The sequence below is a fragment of the Musa acuminata genome, chromosome BXJ2-6 (assembly GCF_036884655.1).
Source record: "Musa acuminata AAA Group cultivar baxijiao chromosome BXJ2-6, Cavendish_Baxijiao_AAA, whole genome shotgun sequence".
NCBI lineage: Eukaryota > Viridiplantae > Streptophyta > Magnoliopsida > Zingiberales > Musaceae > Musa > Musa acuminata.
Genome location: NC_088343.1, coordinates 6,957,760 through 6,973,517, shown reverse-complemented (window position 1 = coordinate 6,973,517; position 15,758 = coordinate 6,957,760). Strand labels below are relative to the sequence as shown.

Below are 15,758 nucleotides of genomic sequence, written 5' to 3'. Positions count from 1 at the left end.
CCTTTTCTCTTCTCTCTCTAGATTTTTTTTCTATTTAGTATTTATTTATCATCTAATTATCTCATCATATTTCCTTTACTTGTCCAACACTAAGACTATTGTTTTTGGTTACGTCGATGTAGTTGTTGTTCAACGTCAAGTTAATTTTTTTCTCTTTAAGATTTTCTCTCCCTCCGATAGAGTTTCACTTATATTTCTCTCTAATAAAAATATTTATGCAATAATCATTCTTCCCTTCATTTGTACTTGCACCGTATACTCGGATTTTGTTTATACATTGGCTCACTAGTGAGAAAGGATGTTAAAGCATATATTAAGTTTTTCCTAACATCTTAGGTTTTTGGGTTTAGTGATCGCACAATCATCAGAGCAAAGGATCCGAGCTTAAAATCTTCATCAAGCCACTTAGAAATGCCTTTCAAAAAATATATCCTCGATTAATATTTTTTATGCTTATAAAAGTATGCTATATATAAATAGTCATCAAAAGATGAATGGAATTTAAAGTAAAATGTATACTTACGTTGCATTGCAGGGTGATTGGTAAGATGGGATCAAACTCTAAACCTCAAAGCTAAAATAGGAAAACTCATATTCCATGATTGTTATCATTTTCCTTTCCTATGGACTATGGGAGATGGAGACGAAGAAAGAAGTACCAACAGCTGAGATAATTTGGACAAGACTTGGTTCGTATGTTGCTCCTATTTATAACCCAAAAGCAACTCGTCGATTCATGCATTCGTATTAATTGAGTGACCTTATCAGGTATCGCGATGATGCAGATGAATGCACACATGCATGAACGTGGTCGATGCTTGCGTGTATCTATGCATCGGTCTTACGTGGAAAGTTTTTATCACAAGTACATGGACGCGTGATAGGATCGTGTACATTACACATGTATTCCAATCGATTAAGTAGAAAAATATATTATTAAATCAAAATTTGAAAAAAAAATTATTAACTTATGTGTTAGACCACTGAATCGGCATGACATATATGTTAGTGGTTACTATATGTCATGCTCTTAATATTATCTATCCCCATCGCTTTATTACATGTGAAGACGATGATTTACTTGTTAGGGGATATTCCATGATTGATTTATATGCATTATTGAAAATGATCGTGTACATCACCCACCCATGTATGAGAGAGAGAGAGAGAGAGCGTCCTTTTTATAATGCACGTGAGAGCCTTTAACACTAGAATAGGTGATTATTAGTATAATGCTGGGAATAATTATATGCATCCTTCGATCGTCAATGAGCCATAAGACTGTGAACTAAATCATTAGGGTTATAATCGTGGGGCAACAATTTTATTAAAATAATATCTTTTTCAGTATTATATTATCGATCATGTGAGATCGAGTCAACACTTTAGTCGCATCATATTTTTGACTCCTAAATCTTAACTAATGTGTTAGACCATTGAATCGGCATAACTTATATATTAGTGGTTACTATATGTCGTGCTCTCAATATTATCTATCCTCATCGTGTTACTACAAAAGGGGTCAAGACACGATGATTTACTCGTTAGGGGTTACTCCATGATTGATTTATATGCATTATTGAATAAGTGGTGTCAGGTTCAAAAATGGGTTTAGAAAATGATCGCAAGACGGATTCGACAATGAAAAATTATCATTCTCGAGTTCAGATTTGAAAGAGTGAGGTCCATTTCTAAGTCAAGTTACGGTGTTGAAATGTTTAGAATTTGATCCTATACCATTCAAAAGTTATGTGATGGTGTGCTTAACAAGGTTCCTCTAATACTTAATTTAATATGAGATTTTTTAGAATAATATAGTCAAAGTTAATCTCATTTAGAATGCACTCTAGAGGGTCTTTTATAGTATAATGGGTGACCATCATGGTGAGATTGTGGTAAACATTGAGAGTAGTTATGTGCCTTATGAGTTATGAGATTGTACATTAAATCGTTAGAGCTACAATATGTAACTATTTTATCGAGTCAATATCTTTACCAATGCTACATTATCAATCAATATCCTATTTGGTACCATGTTATCAATATCATGCGATCAAGTATCATCTAGCGTCTTAACCAAATGGGCATGACTCCCTATGTCAAGTACGAAATAAACTATTTTGTTTGAAGAGATATAATTGTTTAGATATAAAGATGTTGTTAGATTAGGAGGAGGAAAGAAATTTAGAAATTTGAGATTGAGATATCATGTAGTATAAGTTTTGTCTTTTTTTATTAGATTATGTAAACGAATGTTTTTATTAGAATATCATTTTGTTTATGATGTTTATAGCATTAATGATATATCTTTAACCTTAAAAAATTTATATTAACCACCAAAATAATTGATAAGTTTGTGTTCCCTATAGCACCACATAAAAATATTCCTCTAGAGTAGATGTTAATATGAATAATAGATACGAATAATAGTTACGATCATATTTGTACATTCAATATACTTTATAGATGAAATAACAGGCCATTATACTTATTACTAAACTTATTGTAGAGATGAAATAAAATCAAGATTTATTCTTTTAATTAGAGGTTGAATCGATCAGAATTAGGCTAAAAATTAAGATATATTTTGGAAAAATAAAACTTCCATGGAAAAAAAAGAAATGAAACGTTTTCATAAAAATTATGGTAAAATCAAGAATAAAGTTTTCATTTTGTACATGAGAATCAGTAACGATATCCAATTTCCGAATAAGTCGTAATTGCTTTGAACTTTCTATTTTGGTATATATATATATATATATATATATATATATATATATATATATATATATATATATATATATATATATCATAGGATTTATCATTTTAGAGTTTAATTATAAAGAAATAAATGGAGAGTCTCCAACACACTCTGTAACTCTTTGCATCAAAGAGTTAACTATATTAATTGAAGAAATAATACCCTCTGCAAGCATCAAAGAAAGAACAATGTGCATAATCTCAATGTAAAAAAAAAGAAAAAAGAAAAGGGTAAATCTAGAATTCTAGCATAGTCAACAAATTCAGTCAACTACTTTGTTTGCCTCGCGAGGTTTACCATCGAAAATAATATCATCAAATGGTTTCGTGAATTCAGTAATGTGTTTATACACATAAGATATAAATTAGTGTGTATAAAGATATTTTTGAACTCATGAAACTGTTTGACTATTATTTTTTGTCATGTCGACCGCGAGGCTAATAAAGCAGCTGACTTCACTTGTTGATTATGCTAGAAAGTCATATTGAATTTTGTAATTTTATATCATATGATGCAAAATAGTTTTTTTTCCTTTTTTTCCGTTCCATGAAAAAAGATATTATATATATATATATATATATAGTTTATAATCATTCAACACATCACTCCACGACGACGACTCCATAAAACTCAAGACAAACTCAAAATTTATTAACAAGCATTCATAAACTAAACCCATAAGAGTAAGAATTTAACCAATCATAAATCTAATCATTTATTACAATATCAACATAAAACTCTAAAATTTTAGATTTTAAAATTTTAAATATGAGAGATTCTTTAACCTTTTATTTGAACGATATGCCTATGATTATGAATAAAGACGAGAAAAAATTCACTAATAAATTTAAAGTCAAAAAATAAGAAATGTGTACTCATGAAGTCAAAATCTTTTAATAGAATGAAGGCCTTTATTTATCGACTATAATGGAGGCATCCACGTTCAACTTAAGCCACCCGTGCATAAATCTCCGCCTTAGCTTTAAGTTATACTAATGTCATAAAAATATCTTCTTCTCCCAAACCAAATAATATATCAAATTGACTTATTGGTCATTATATCTATTAGATTTTGATGGTACCAATTTTCTTAATCATAATAGCAATATGTGATATAATATTATGAATAACGACACACACTACGACTAGTGTGGGAACTCTTATCAAAGACCAAACTCACATCTACAGTACCTTGCAAATGACGAAGAATCCATTTCACAGTATGCCAATGAATTTTTATGTACATGCTAACGACAAATGTATAGCATATGTGGTGCTCTCGACCAGTGTAGCATGAGGAACACGAGACGTGTGCTCCTTTTCCTCCTCAAATTATGGTGATAAAGCTGTCGAAATATTGAATTGTTTAGCGAATAAAGTACTCATAGGTTTAGGCTTTTGCATACCGAACCATTCAAGAACTTTCAATGTATATTTTCTGAGACAAATCCGTTGTCTATCCCAATGAATTTTCATGTCCAAAATCTTAATGCCGGGTCATTAGGTAGATAGATGGTGGTGAATGGATTTGACTTTTACGTGTCGGAGCTTTGACAGGAGCAGCTTTAGGTGGCTCCAATCGTTAGGCAGTAGCCGTGGCAGTACATGATGTCTTCCTCGTTTTGATATACGTGTTATGTCAAGTCATTTGTTCCACGTTTCATTCATCGATAGCGGCCAGCGGTCCACAAGTCTGTGATCGATCATGTTGTTCTTAATAGCTATAAATGAAGACGATACATGCGACAAGAAGAGCAGCAGTAACAATTCATTCACTTCTATTACAGATTTGTTTCTACACTGAGCTGGCGACCGCCGTTAATGAGGAGGTGGCAGCGTGGGAACGCATGGGGAAGCACGTTTTTCTTCTGCGGCGTGAAACGGAGGAGGATGGAAGGCTGCATTCCACGTGCTCCAAATCCGTTGAGCAAATCAACGTGTCGCGTTAAGAGAGCGATCCCTTTCGTTCTCGGATCGATTCGTCGACAACTGTGGCTTCAGCACCTGTGGGAAGTATTCCATCTCCCTCTCTCGATCGATCGATCGCTCGCTCGCTCGCCATGGCGGCTCCGGCTCCGGCTCCGAGCACCGCCGAAGAGACCTATAAGGACTGCCAATGGGAGTTGATCGACGATCTGCCTACCATCTTCGAAGGCTCCTGCAACAATTGTAGGGAAGAAGATGGCGTCAGTCCGCATCGTAGATGCAAAGCTCCGAGCGATCATACTCCTCAATCAACATGAAACTAAATGACCTTATCAATATTGATATATCGATTTTAAATATTTTTAACTTATATAGAAATCAAAAATTATGATTGATGATCGACAACTACTAAATGAATAAGAATTTTAGTTCTCACTTAACACGATGAGTGTAAGGCCATAATTCACTCTAGGTTATGAGTTGGAGAGCTCGGAGCGAATTCAAGAACTGTTCTTTTCTTCATCTCCTCTCTCGAAGCTCATCGTCGAGTTAAGAATTCTACAAATTGAGTTCTTTTCTCCTCTCTCTCTCTCTATATATATATTATTTATTTATCATCTAATTATCTCATCATATTTCTTTTAGTTGTTCAATACTAAAACTATTATTTTTTGTTATGTAACATCCCATTAGTCTCACATCGGAAGTGGAGAATGTGTATGATTAGCTTATAAGGACCTGATGAGTGTACTACATTAACTTTTATTTAAGCATTTTGGTCCATGGGTGAAGGACCAAAATGGAGTTATTGGCCAGTTGGCTCATCAGACTCGGGTCGTGACAAGTTACGTCAGTGTAGTTATTGTTCAACGTCAAGTTAATTTTTTTCTCTTTGGGATTTTCTCTCTCTCCGATAGAGTTTTGCTTATATTTCTCTTTCTAATAAAAATATTTATGCAATAATCATTCTTCACTTCATTTGTACTTGCATCGTATACTCAGATTTTGTTTATACATTGGCTCACTCATGAGAAAGGATGTTAAAGCATATATTAAGTTTTTTCTAACATCTTAGGTTTTTGGGTTTAGTGATCGCACAATCATCAGAGCAAAGGATCCGAACTTAAAATCTTCATCAAGCCACATAGAAATGCCTTTTAAAAAATATATCCTCGATTAATATTTTTTATTCTTATAAAAATATGCTATATATAAATAGTCATCAAGAGATGAATGGAATTTAAAGGAAAATGTATACTTACGTTGCATTGCAGGGTGATGGGTAAGATGGGATCAAACTCTAAACCTCAAAGCTAAAATAGGAAAACTCATATTCCATGATTGTTATCATTTTCCTTTCCTATGGACTATGGGAGATGGAGACGAAGAAACAAGTACTAACAGCTGAGATAATTTGGACAAGACTTGGTTCATATGTTGCTCCAATTTATAACCCAAAAGCAACTCGTGGATTCATGCATCCGTATTAATGATGCAGGTGAATGCACGCATGCATGAATGTGGTCGAGGCTTGCGTATCTTTGCATCGGTCTCACGTGGAAAGTTTCGATCACAAGTGCATGCACGCGCGATAGGAGCGTGTACATTACACAGATGTATTCCAATCGATTATGTAGAAAGAATATTGTTAAATCAAATTTTGATTACACATCACTCAGGATTTAGAACCAATCATCTTTCAACTTCATTCAAGACTAAATCGAAGGCGTGATATGCAAGAGACTCTCGATACTTAAGTTAGTATGAAATTTTGAGGATTCTATAGAATAATTAAAGTTAAAATGTTAGAGAGAGAGAGAGACTCTACCGATGCACTTGGAGAGCCTTTTAATACTACTATGGGTGATTATTAGTGTAGGGTTGTTATAAATGCTAGGAATATATATATATATATATATATATATATATATATATATATATATATATATATATATATATCTATTGTGCACTAAATCGTTAGGGCTACAATTGTGGGGTAATGATTTTATTGAATTAACATCCTTATCAGTCATATGTTGTCAATCATGTGAGATCGAGTCAACACTTTAGTTGACACCACATTTTCGACTCCTAAGATTGAGTCTCAACTGATGTGCCGATCGAATGAGCATATGATGTGTTGGTCGAATAGGCATAACTTACATAGTGGTGGTTATTATATGTCGTACTCCCTATATTGTTTATCCCCATTATGGTATGACCCTTGAAAAGGATCGAGATATGATGATTTACTCAGTAGGTTGTTGACTATTTTTGTCGTTTATTAGGAGATACTCTATGGTTGATTTATTAACATCATCCAAAAAGTGGGGTTGGTTTTGAGAAATGATTAGAAAATAGAGAGTTCAACAATGAGAAATATATTATTTTTTAATATTCTTGAGTTTAGGTGTGAAAGAGTGGGGTCTTCCAAATTCACCCATGAGAGACTAACACTAATATGTTAAACCAATTTTTAGTTTTTGATATATGAATTGAGTTTTGAGCTAACCAAGATCTATTAAATGTGGTGGAAAGTTGATGGTGTGCCGGATAAGTTCGATCCTAGACTATTCAAAAGTTATGTTGATGGTGTGCCGGATAAGTTCCTCTTATCCTTTCTTTAACATGAGAGTTAGAGATATAGTAGAATAATCGAAGTCAAAAAGTTAATGAGAGAGTTAATACCTTTTAGAATATTTTTATAGTATTATGGGTGACCATTAGGGTGAGGTTATGGTAAACGTTATTGGAATATCGATCTTTGCTAGTGCTACATTGTCAATCCCATGGGATCGAGTCAATATCATTATTCTGTACCATGTCATCAACCTCATGTGATCGAGTATCGTCTAACATATTGACCAAATGGGTATGGCATATAGGTACAATCAATATATCATGCTTCCTATGTCAAATACTAAATAAACTAATTTGTTTCAAAAGATATAATTACCAAAATTTATGACAAAAAGATGGTGTTGTGATGGATAGATCAGTAGGAGCCAAGAAGCTAGGATTTGAGATTGAGATATCATTTAGTATAAGTTTTACCTTATTTTACTGAATACTTGAAATGAATGTTCTTTTCTTGGACAAACTTACGTTACCAAGTATTTGGTATCCTTGAAAACTCGTTTATGATGTTTATAGCAGTAACGATACATCTTTAACCTTAACAAACATATATTAAACATCTTTAGAATCGATAAGTTTGTGTTCCCAATGTTAACATGTAATGACAAATGCATCTTATTATAAAATTTGTACGTATATATATATATATATATATATATATATATATATATATTTGTACGTACAAATACATCCAAAATCTTTTGAATAGAGTCAAAGTTTCAATAGACCCCACAAAATAACTCGATGATTTTTTTTTTTGTGTATTAATGGGATAATAAAGGCCTTTATTTATCGACTATAATGGAGGCATCTACCTACAACGTTTGTGATGTGATGTGAGGCTAAATTCTCAACTTAAGCCACCCATCAATAAATCTCCACCTTAGCTTTAAGTTGTGCCAATGTCTTCGAATATAAATTTCTTCTAACATCTTCTCCGAAACCCGAATAACATATCTAATTGACTTATTGGTCATTATATCTATCATATTTCAGTTATACCAATTATTTTCTTAATCGTAATAGCATAATGTGATATGATATCTGATGTCTATATGTTTGGTTCTCTCATGATATATTTAATTTTAATGTATGATACTTTGACTATCAAAATGAAGAACAAAAATAGAACTCTGTTCTAGTGCCAAATCGCCATCCAACTTCTTTTCCTTTTTAAATTATGGTGATAAAGTGTCGAAAGATCGATTTGTTTTACAAATAAAGTACTCATAGATTTCGCTAACTCTCTAGCTTACAATTTAGCTAACTTTGATAGGATGAACAGCTCTTTTTTTTTTTTTGGCGAGGTGACCCACCACTTAAGTTAAATGCATTTTTCTTCTCAAAATAAGAGAAAAAACCGCTCTTTACTTACTCTTTAATTATGAGTTTGAGTGATTTTGGTTCAACACATCACAAATGATGAACTTTCACTCTAGATTGAAATCCCAAGAACACATATTTTTGTCGTCTTCTTCGTTCAAGTTTACAATCATTTATACGACCGTACGTAGGACAATCAAATATATTTAAATAAAAATAATTATAAAGAGAATCAGATCATACCTCAGTAGGAGTCTTGTTGTAGCCCACCGAGACCTATTCACCAAGTAGCGGTTACAAGATCTTCAATCCAAATGTTCTCAGCTAAATTAGACTGAGAACCAATGCAATGCACGTATGGTGTCACATAAAAAATGTGTTAAGATTAAGATTGATTTATAAAAAGATGATGAGTGTATTATGATAATTTTAACTTAAATATTTTGATCAATGATTTAAATCAAACGAAAGTTATTGGTCAATTAGCTCATTAGGCTAGTATCGTGATATAGAATGTCGTCATTTATGTAGTATTCTTTGTATAAATCATTACAAAATTCTCTTTATGAATTTTCTAACTTGAGTACGAAAAACATCATTCTTAATAAATCACATTTGATCGATCCGTCACTAGTGTGATCCGTAAGCTCGTAAGAAATTATTCGTTTTAGGTATATGGACTACGCTTCTTACTTAACAACCAGTTACGTCGACATCCTTTCTTATGAGCTACGCCCATCGTATATATCTGTATTATTTGAGTGTGTCAAATTAAAATATTTGTTTCCATGTTGGTCATGGCATAGATGCATGCAGGTATGCAAGTGATGACACACGTACGTGCATGCATGAACATGATCAAGGCTTGGCATCATTATCATTAGCTCAGCCATATCTCAATTAACCTATACACATTTGCTGTATAGCTTGGCTTAGAAAGCTGGATGTATATATAGCTTGTAGAATTGCTAGTCCTGCGGGCCATCCACGTCCATCTTGGTGGAGCAAAAGCTGCGAATCTATTGCAGGATTATGAGGCTAAGTAAAGCAGTGGCAAAGCCGAGGCTCAAGTTACACAGTGTGAAGGCTGCCCGGCCTAATCAGTGCCCTGCACACCCCACCATGATGAGGACGCACTTGAAAGACCTCATCCAACGAAGTTTGTCGGAGTCAATGCACTGTTCCCGTTTACAAGAAAGATAACCTCGCAATATCGTTCTTTTCAAGAGAGAAATCTTTGAACAAAGTAGTTTTTGAGCGGGGAGAGAAGATGACAGAGAGGAGGTGGAGAGGTTTCACGTGAGAATGGATGGATGCGTGGGGAACTGAGGCCCTTCTTGACCCCGTTTTCGAGTTCTACATCTTTGACAACTCGTGTACTACTGGTGGCCTCGGCAGAAGAGCCATAAAGCCGGCGACGAGGTGGTGGAGAAATAGAATGGATCTTTGACGACAACGATTAAGCTTCCCACCCGAGGACAGGCCACGCCTAGCTATTAAAGAACCCAATGCACTTGCGATAAAGACCTCTTCCTACCGCTGCTGCTATTTCTGCGACTTCTGCTCCCCTCTCACTTCCGTCTCCACTAGTTTTTGCATCCTCCGCTCCTATATATGTCTGTATATGCACATGCCAACACCGATCCCAGATTTCCTTGAACCCACTTCGCACGGTTCTGCTACTTATTTGCTATACGATAGATGATGGAGGTAATTCTTTGTTGTCGGAGGGAGGACGAAGTGTAGCTTCGTAGTCGATGTTTAATTGTGTGTTGCTATGGTTTCAGGGCTCGACGAGGGGTCATCAAGTTCCAGCGTTTGGGTACTGGGATCACCGTGATGAACTCCCCATCACCCGGTGCTTTGAGCTTGCAGTGCAGGCTGAGTGGATCCGAGGCCATTGTCGTAGCGAAGATGGTGATCTCTTTAAGGTGGCAGCCCCTGCAGAGACACCAGCTTGTTGTGAGCACCACCACAGAAAGGTTGTCATCATCTGACCGATCTAATGTCAGTCAACTAGAGAAGTTAGATCTCACTAGTTGTCACTCACATTTGGTTGTAGGTGAAGAAGGGTGGCTGCATAGGAAGAGAGAAGGAAGAGCTGCAGAAGAAGCAAGGGAGGGCTACAGCTCCCAAGGCCGTGGACGAGGACTTGTACAAGATCCCACCTGAACTCCTCCACCACCAAAAGCCCAAGCGGGTATTCATCACTCTTAACGCGTTCCGAAATCTCTCTCGGCCAAAACTTGGGTGTTCATGTGACTGTTTGCAGGCGAGGATGTTCAAGAATCTGTGGTCGGGATGTATGGGACTCGACAGCGTTGCCTGAGAGGATGTGAGGGTGCATTCCATTGCATCGCATGCGGAAAAGCTTCAGCACCGAAAGGGATATATTAATCCTCGATGTTTCACTTGCTACTGTTGTCTCTTTCTCCTTTAGATCACTGTGATAGATATGATGTATCTTATCTTCTCAGTAAGAAGCATTTGTTTGGGACTCCGTTGACCGGGTTTTGTTTTCTTCTTCGACCTTCTCGTCACGGGCGCTGCTCTCACGAGTTCGGCAGAGCAGATACAGCCTCTCGGTCAAGCACGCTGAGCCAACTCAATAATTTTGGTCTCTGCAAAACTTATAGGTTGCCACTTATAAACGACTGCACTCTGTGTTCTACACAAGCATATACGTCCACCGAGTCAGGAACTGAGGCGGCTGTTTGGTGGTGCAGCTTTGAGCTCCTTCAAATGTTTTCCACAGCTTGCGCTGTGGCAGCCTTTGACGGTCAAAGATATCGAGCTGCATGCAGCTTTTAGTTGGAGCTTAATAGTGGCTATCTTAGCTTTAGAAGAAGAAAAGTGTTACCTCAGTAATCTCACTTTAGAAGAAGAAAGTGCACATTTGGATTTAATGATATATATATATATATATATATATATATATATATATATATATATATATATATAAAAATAAAATAGTGATTACCTCAAGATAACGTCAGCATTTCAGTATTTATCTAAAATCATAAAATTATTGACATGATTTATATCATAAACTAACATAATTTTATTTATGAAATTTATTTATTTATTAAAATTATATTATATATCTAGGTCATATAAATTTTTTGTAAGATTATATAACTTCATTAAAATAAAATAAATATATATTTTTTGAATAAATATTAAAAATATTAAAATGATAAATTTATTATATAATATTTAATATATTTAATTTAATTATTATCCTCGTTTAATTAGATTTTAATTTATGGGTGAATGTTGTGAAATAAATGGAGGATATATATGTCATTTCAAATCACACCTCACAATAACATCCCGCTTCTCCGGCACCGGTTGCTCGCGATACGCCCCTGTTTCCGCCGCTCTGGAACCCTCCCCTGCATTCCTTTTCTTTGTTTCGCTTCGCCCTCTGCTTCGATCTTTTCCCGTTCTTGTTCCGTTTTCTGACGCAGATTCCTTTTCGTGTTCTTTCTTTGTTCCATGTTCTTGTTTGATCTTGTGACGTAGGGTCGTTGGTCTGTTTTTTATTGTTCTTTTTCGAATCTTTTCTTGTTCCGACGCAGATTCCTTTTCGTGCTCTTTCTTTGTTCCATATACTTGTTCGATCTTGTGACGCAGGGTCGTTGGCCCGATTTTTCTTGTTCTTGTTCGAATCTTTTGGCGCAGATTTCTCTTCGTGTTCTTTCTTCTTCTTGTTCGATCTTTGACGCAGGTCCTTCTCGTGATTTATTCCTGTTCTATTCGATCATTTGGCGTAGATTCTAAGGTTCCGCAGATCGGAAGAGACTGCGAGGTTCTTGAGGGATTCAGATGGCGGTGGCGTCGAGGCTGGTTCTTGATGGGAACCCGATCAGGCCAGCCACGATCTGTTTGATCGGGGCCGGGAGTTCATCGGATCCCACCTATGCGAGAAACTGATGGCGGTGACGCTCCACAGCGACAAGATCAAGCAACTCCTCGGTCCGCCGCCAGAGGGGTAGCAGTAGGCGCGCACCACCCTTGGGACTTCCAGATCCACTTCCACCGCCTCATCATCAAGCACGTCTCCATCTGGTTTTCCTTCCCCTTTTCAAGATCCTGTTTCGGATACCCTGCATTGCCTCCATGTCCCGCTCTACCATTTGATCTTTTCTTAGTGAACTATTCTCTTTCTCGACGCGTCGTCTACTTCTATGAGCGGATCCGCATTCCTGTCACCACGTTTTCTTTGTTGCACGAGAAATCCAAATCTTGAATTAGTTCTTGTGCACAACTTCTTTTCCCATAGAGATGACCAACGTAACTAACTGCATTGACGCTCGTCCAGTTGGAAGCTGTGGGATTTCTTGGTCCCTTCTCTTACATTTAGGTTTTACCGTGGCTTATTTATTTTGTGATTGCTTGACGTTTGGTGGTTGTTCAGGTCATGTATTGCTTAGATAGCGACAAGCGCCTGATTCGCTTCACCACTTGTGAAGTCTATGGGACAGAAACTGGAAGCCTCCTTTCCAAGGATCATCCTCTAAGCAAGGTGCCCGTTTCACTCCTTAGATTAAAACGTCTCAGTAACTTGTCATAGGTAAATGATTGCCTTTTTAAGTGAGACATATGCTAATTCTGCCACTATTAGAAGAAGTGATAGCCAAGACTTGACTTGTTGCTTATAAATGACTTAATGAGTAGCCTTCTTTTCTGATGCATAAATAGTATCAATTTGTGATAATATATGTCTGTTCTTAATACAAAACTTTTGCATGCGGTAACCAGTTTGCATACAGTTAGACAAATTGTAATAGTGTCAGTGTGCTTTCTTCAACATGAACGTCATGTTGTATAGGTTTGGGAATGGCGGAAAAAAAATGATTTGATGGTTGGAATCGGAACTGGAACCATTCTTGGGTGGTTCCGGTTTCAGTTCAGAACTGGTCTTAGATGGTTCAGTTCCGGTTCTTGATTTTGGGATATCCAAACCGTCAGTTTTGAAATCAAAATCAATGGTTCAGAACTGTCACGAGGGCTATATTCAATCATAATTTTGATCTTAAATATATTTTTGAATATAATGTATGCTAATTCTTTCGATTTCATGTGGAGAAAGTGGCTGCCTTGTATTTCCTTAACTTAAACCTCATATATGTTTAGCCTCATTACTTATGTCCGTTGTCCATCATGAATAGTGTAATATATGCTAAATTCTTTGATTTCATGCGGCGAAAGTGGTGGTCTTGAATTTTCTAAAATTAAATCTCATATCTGTTTAGCCTCATTACTTGTGTCCATTCTCCATTACGAATAGTATAATCTATGCTAATTTCTTTAATCTCATATGGAGAAAGTGGTGGCCTTGGCCTTGGATTTTCTAAACTTAACTTTCTTATATGTTTATGTTTAGCCTCATTTGTCATGTCCATTCTCCATTATGAATTCACACTAACTATATGATGTATATTCCTACGAGCTGTACCGACCTTCTTCCTCTTCCACTGTGAATGGTTACCAGCCGTTACTTGTTTTCGAAGAATGGCATGTACTTTCAAGGTAACAATGAACTAGGCAGCAAATAGTGGGTAACATGCTACGTTATATGTGCACCAAATGAAATATAATTTTCTTAATGTGGAACTGGGGTTCAGAATGTGGGTTTTTAAAGCCTATCTTGGATTTCATGTGATTAAAGATACAAAAGCTTTTCTGTGGAATGAAATCAACCTTTTTTGATGACTTGGGCAGTATTTTATGTCCTTATCGCTTGTCTTGCCCTCTTAAGGAGATGAATGGTTTGTCATTGGTAAAAGGACATGGATATTCTAGGACTTTCAGTTTGACTGATGTGAACTCTATTCCTTTGTTGTTTCCTTGTAAATAATAAATTGTCTATCTGTACCATCCAGTGTTCGGTCCGGATGATTTTGCAACTTTTCAAGTGCCCTTTGGATCATTTGTATGTTTTCCTGTGCTACTAACAAGAACATATATGATTAAATAGGGACCAAAATTCTATGTACTTCACGGAGAATGCTTCCTGATCCATTTCTAGGCCTATTGAGAAGCAGAGATGATCTTATGCATGTGAAAATCAACTAAGTCTGATATATGATGGGTTTCCTTACTAGTTTTATTATTATTATTATCATCGTTTAAAAGCAATATTACAACCATTGTTTCTTGTTGCATATTTAGACCATCTAAAGCTGAGGGTGCAGAGCATTGTCTGGAGTTCACCATTGTGAGCCATGGCAAGGGATTTCCTAGAATTTGGCATGATTCAGCAATGTACGTATCGAAGCTTTTCTTTGTTCAAGGAGAGAATATAGTTATACTGTCTGGAGTTAATGGTTTTAATGGTGATCAGTATAAAGAAACATTTATCTTCATCAAGGATGGCATAGAAGCTGTTGTCCTTACGATCATTGTGTGCATTTTTTCTGTTTCATTCTTATTGTCTGGTTGTAATGACATAAACAAAGCTGTTATCGTATCTCTTGGGAATACCACATCCATGACGTGGAAAATGCCGACAATGAAGTCACTGTGGAGCAACTTGCTGAATCATGACATTGGTTTATGTTACACCTTTGCCATGGGGCCTAATGCAGCTGCTTGTCAATCTTTCTTATGTAATGACGTCAACTCTGCAGGTGCCTGTGAGGGACGTGCGAGTCTCAAGGAATTCTGTGGTAAAGGATATGTGGACATTGATAAGCAGATTGCCAACGTGATCGTAATCATTAAGGAACTTTGGTAATGCCCCAATTAAATCAAACAGGTTGTTCGTTTCGTTGATACAAGTGTAGTTGATGATGATGGCTCTATATGTATGTGCATAGGTTGGAACGCGCAAGACATACCTGTGGGACATTCTGGAATTGACACTGATCTATTGGCAGCCAACAAGAGAGGGTGCGTCGGTCCGCAAAAAGCATTCTGTTATCTTTTCCGTTGATTAGCGTCGATGATTCAAATCCTGTTGACTCGTTGTTGTGTCCTCTGGAAGTGGTTTTATATGCCATGTTACCGGTGTGGTATTACCCATGGCCCGCCACATATACAGAGCATTCTGTTCCATGTTCTATTATCCATCTGCTAATTCATGAACTTAGTCATGCACAAGAGT

General features: G+C 36.2%; 1 protein-coding gene and 1 long non-coding RNA gene across 4 annotated transcripts; both read left to right on the top strand.

Moving 5' to 3' along the window:
- The first annotated feature begins 10,037 nt into the window (after positions 1 to 10,037).
- On the top strand, positions 10,038 to 11,136 carry LOC103988279 (uncharacterized). 2 transcript variants are annotated; one of them, XM_065110770.1, is made up of 3 exons: positions 10,038 to 10,357; positions 10,435 to 10,629; positions 10,710 to 11,136. In XM_065110770.1, exons 1-3 carry the CDS (start codon positions 10,349 to 10,351, stop codon positions 10,974 to 10,976), a joined length of 471 nt encoding a protein of 156 aa, XP_064966842.1. In that variant the 5' UTR covers positions 10,038 to 10,348; the 3' UTR covers positions 10,977 to 11,136. The 2 variants fall into 2 exon arrangements, with proteins under 2 accessions (XP_064966842.1, XP_064966843.1); XM_065110771.1 differs by lacking the exon at positions 10,038 to 10,357 and having other exon boundaries at positions 10,375 to 10,629; positions 10,710 to 10,847; positions 10,920 to 11,136.
- Positions 11,137 to 11,999: 863 nt separating this feature from the next.
- LOC135614507 (uncharacterized) lies at positions 12,000 to 15,747 on the top strand. Of its 2 annotated transcripts, XR_010487585.1 has the most exons (5): positions 12,000 to 12,980; positions 13,068 to 13,175; positions 14,825 to 14,917; positions 15,283 to 15,385; positions 15,472 to 15,747. It is a non-coding gene; the product is annotated as an uncharacterized LOC135614507 (long non-coding RNA). The 2 variants fall into 2 exon arrangements; XR_010487584.1 differs by having other exon boundaries at positions 12,000 to 13,175.
- The last annotated feature ends 11 nt before the right edge of the window (positions 15,748 to 15,758 follow it).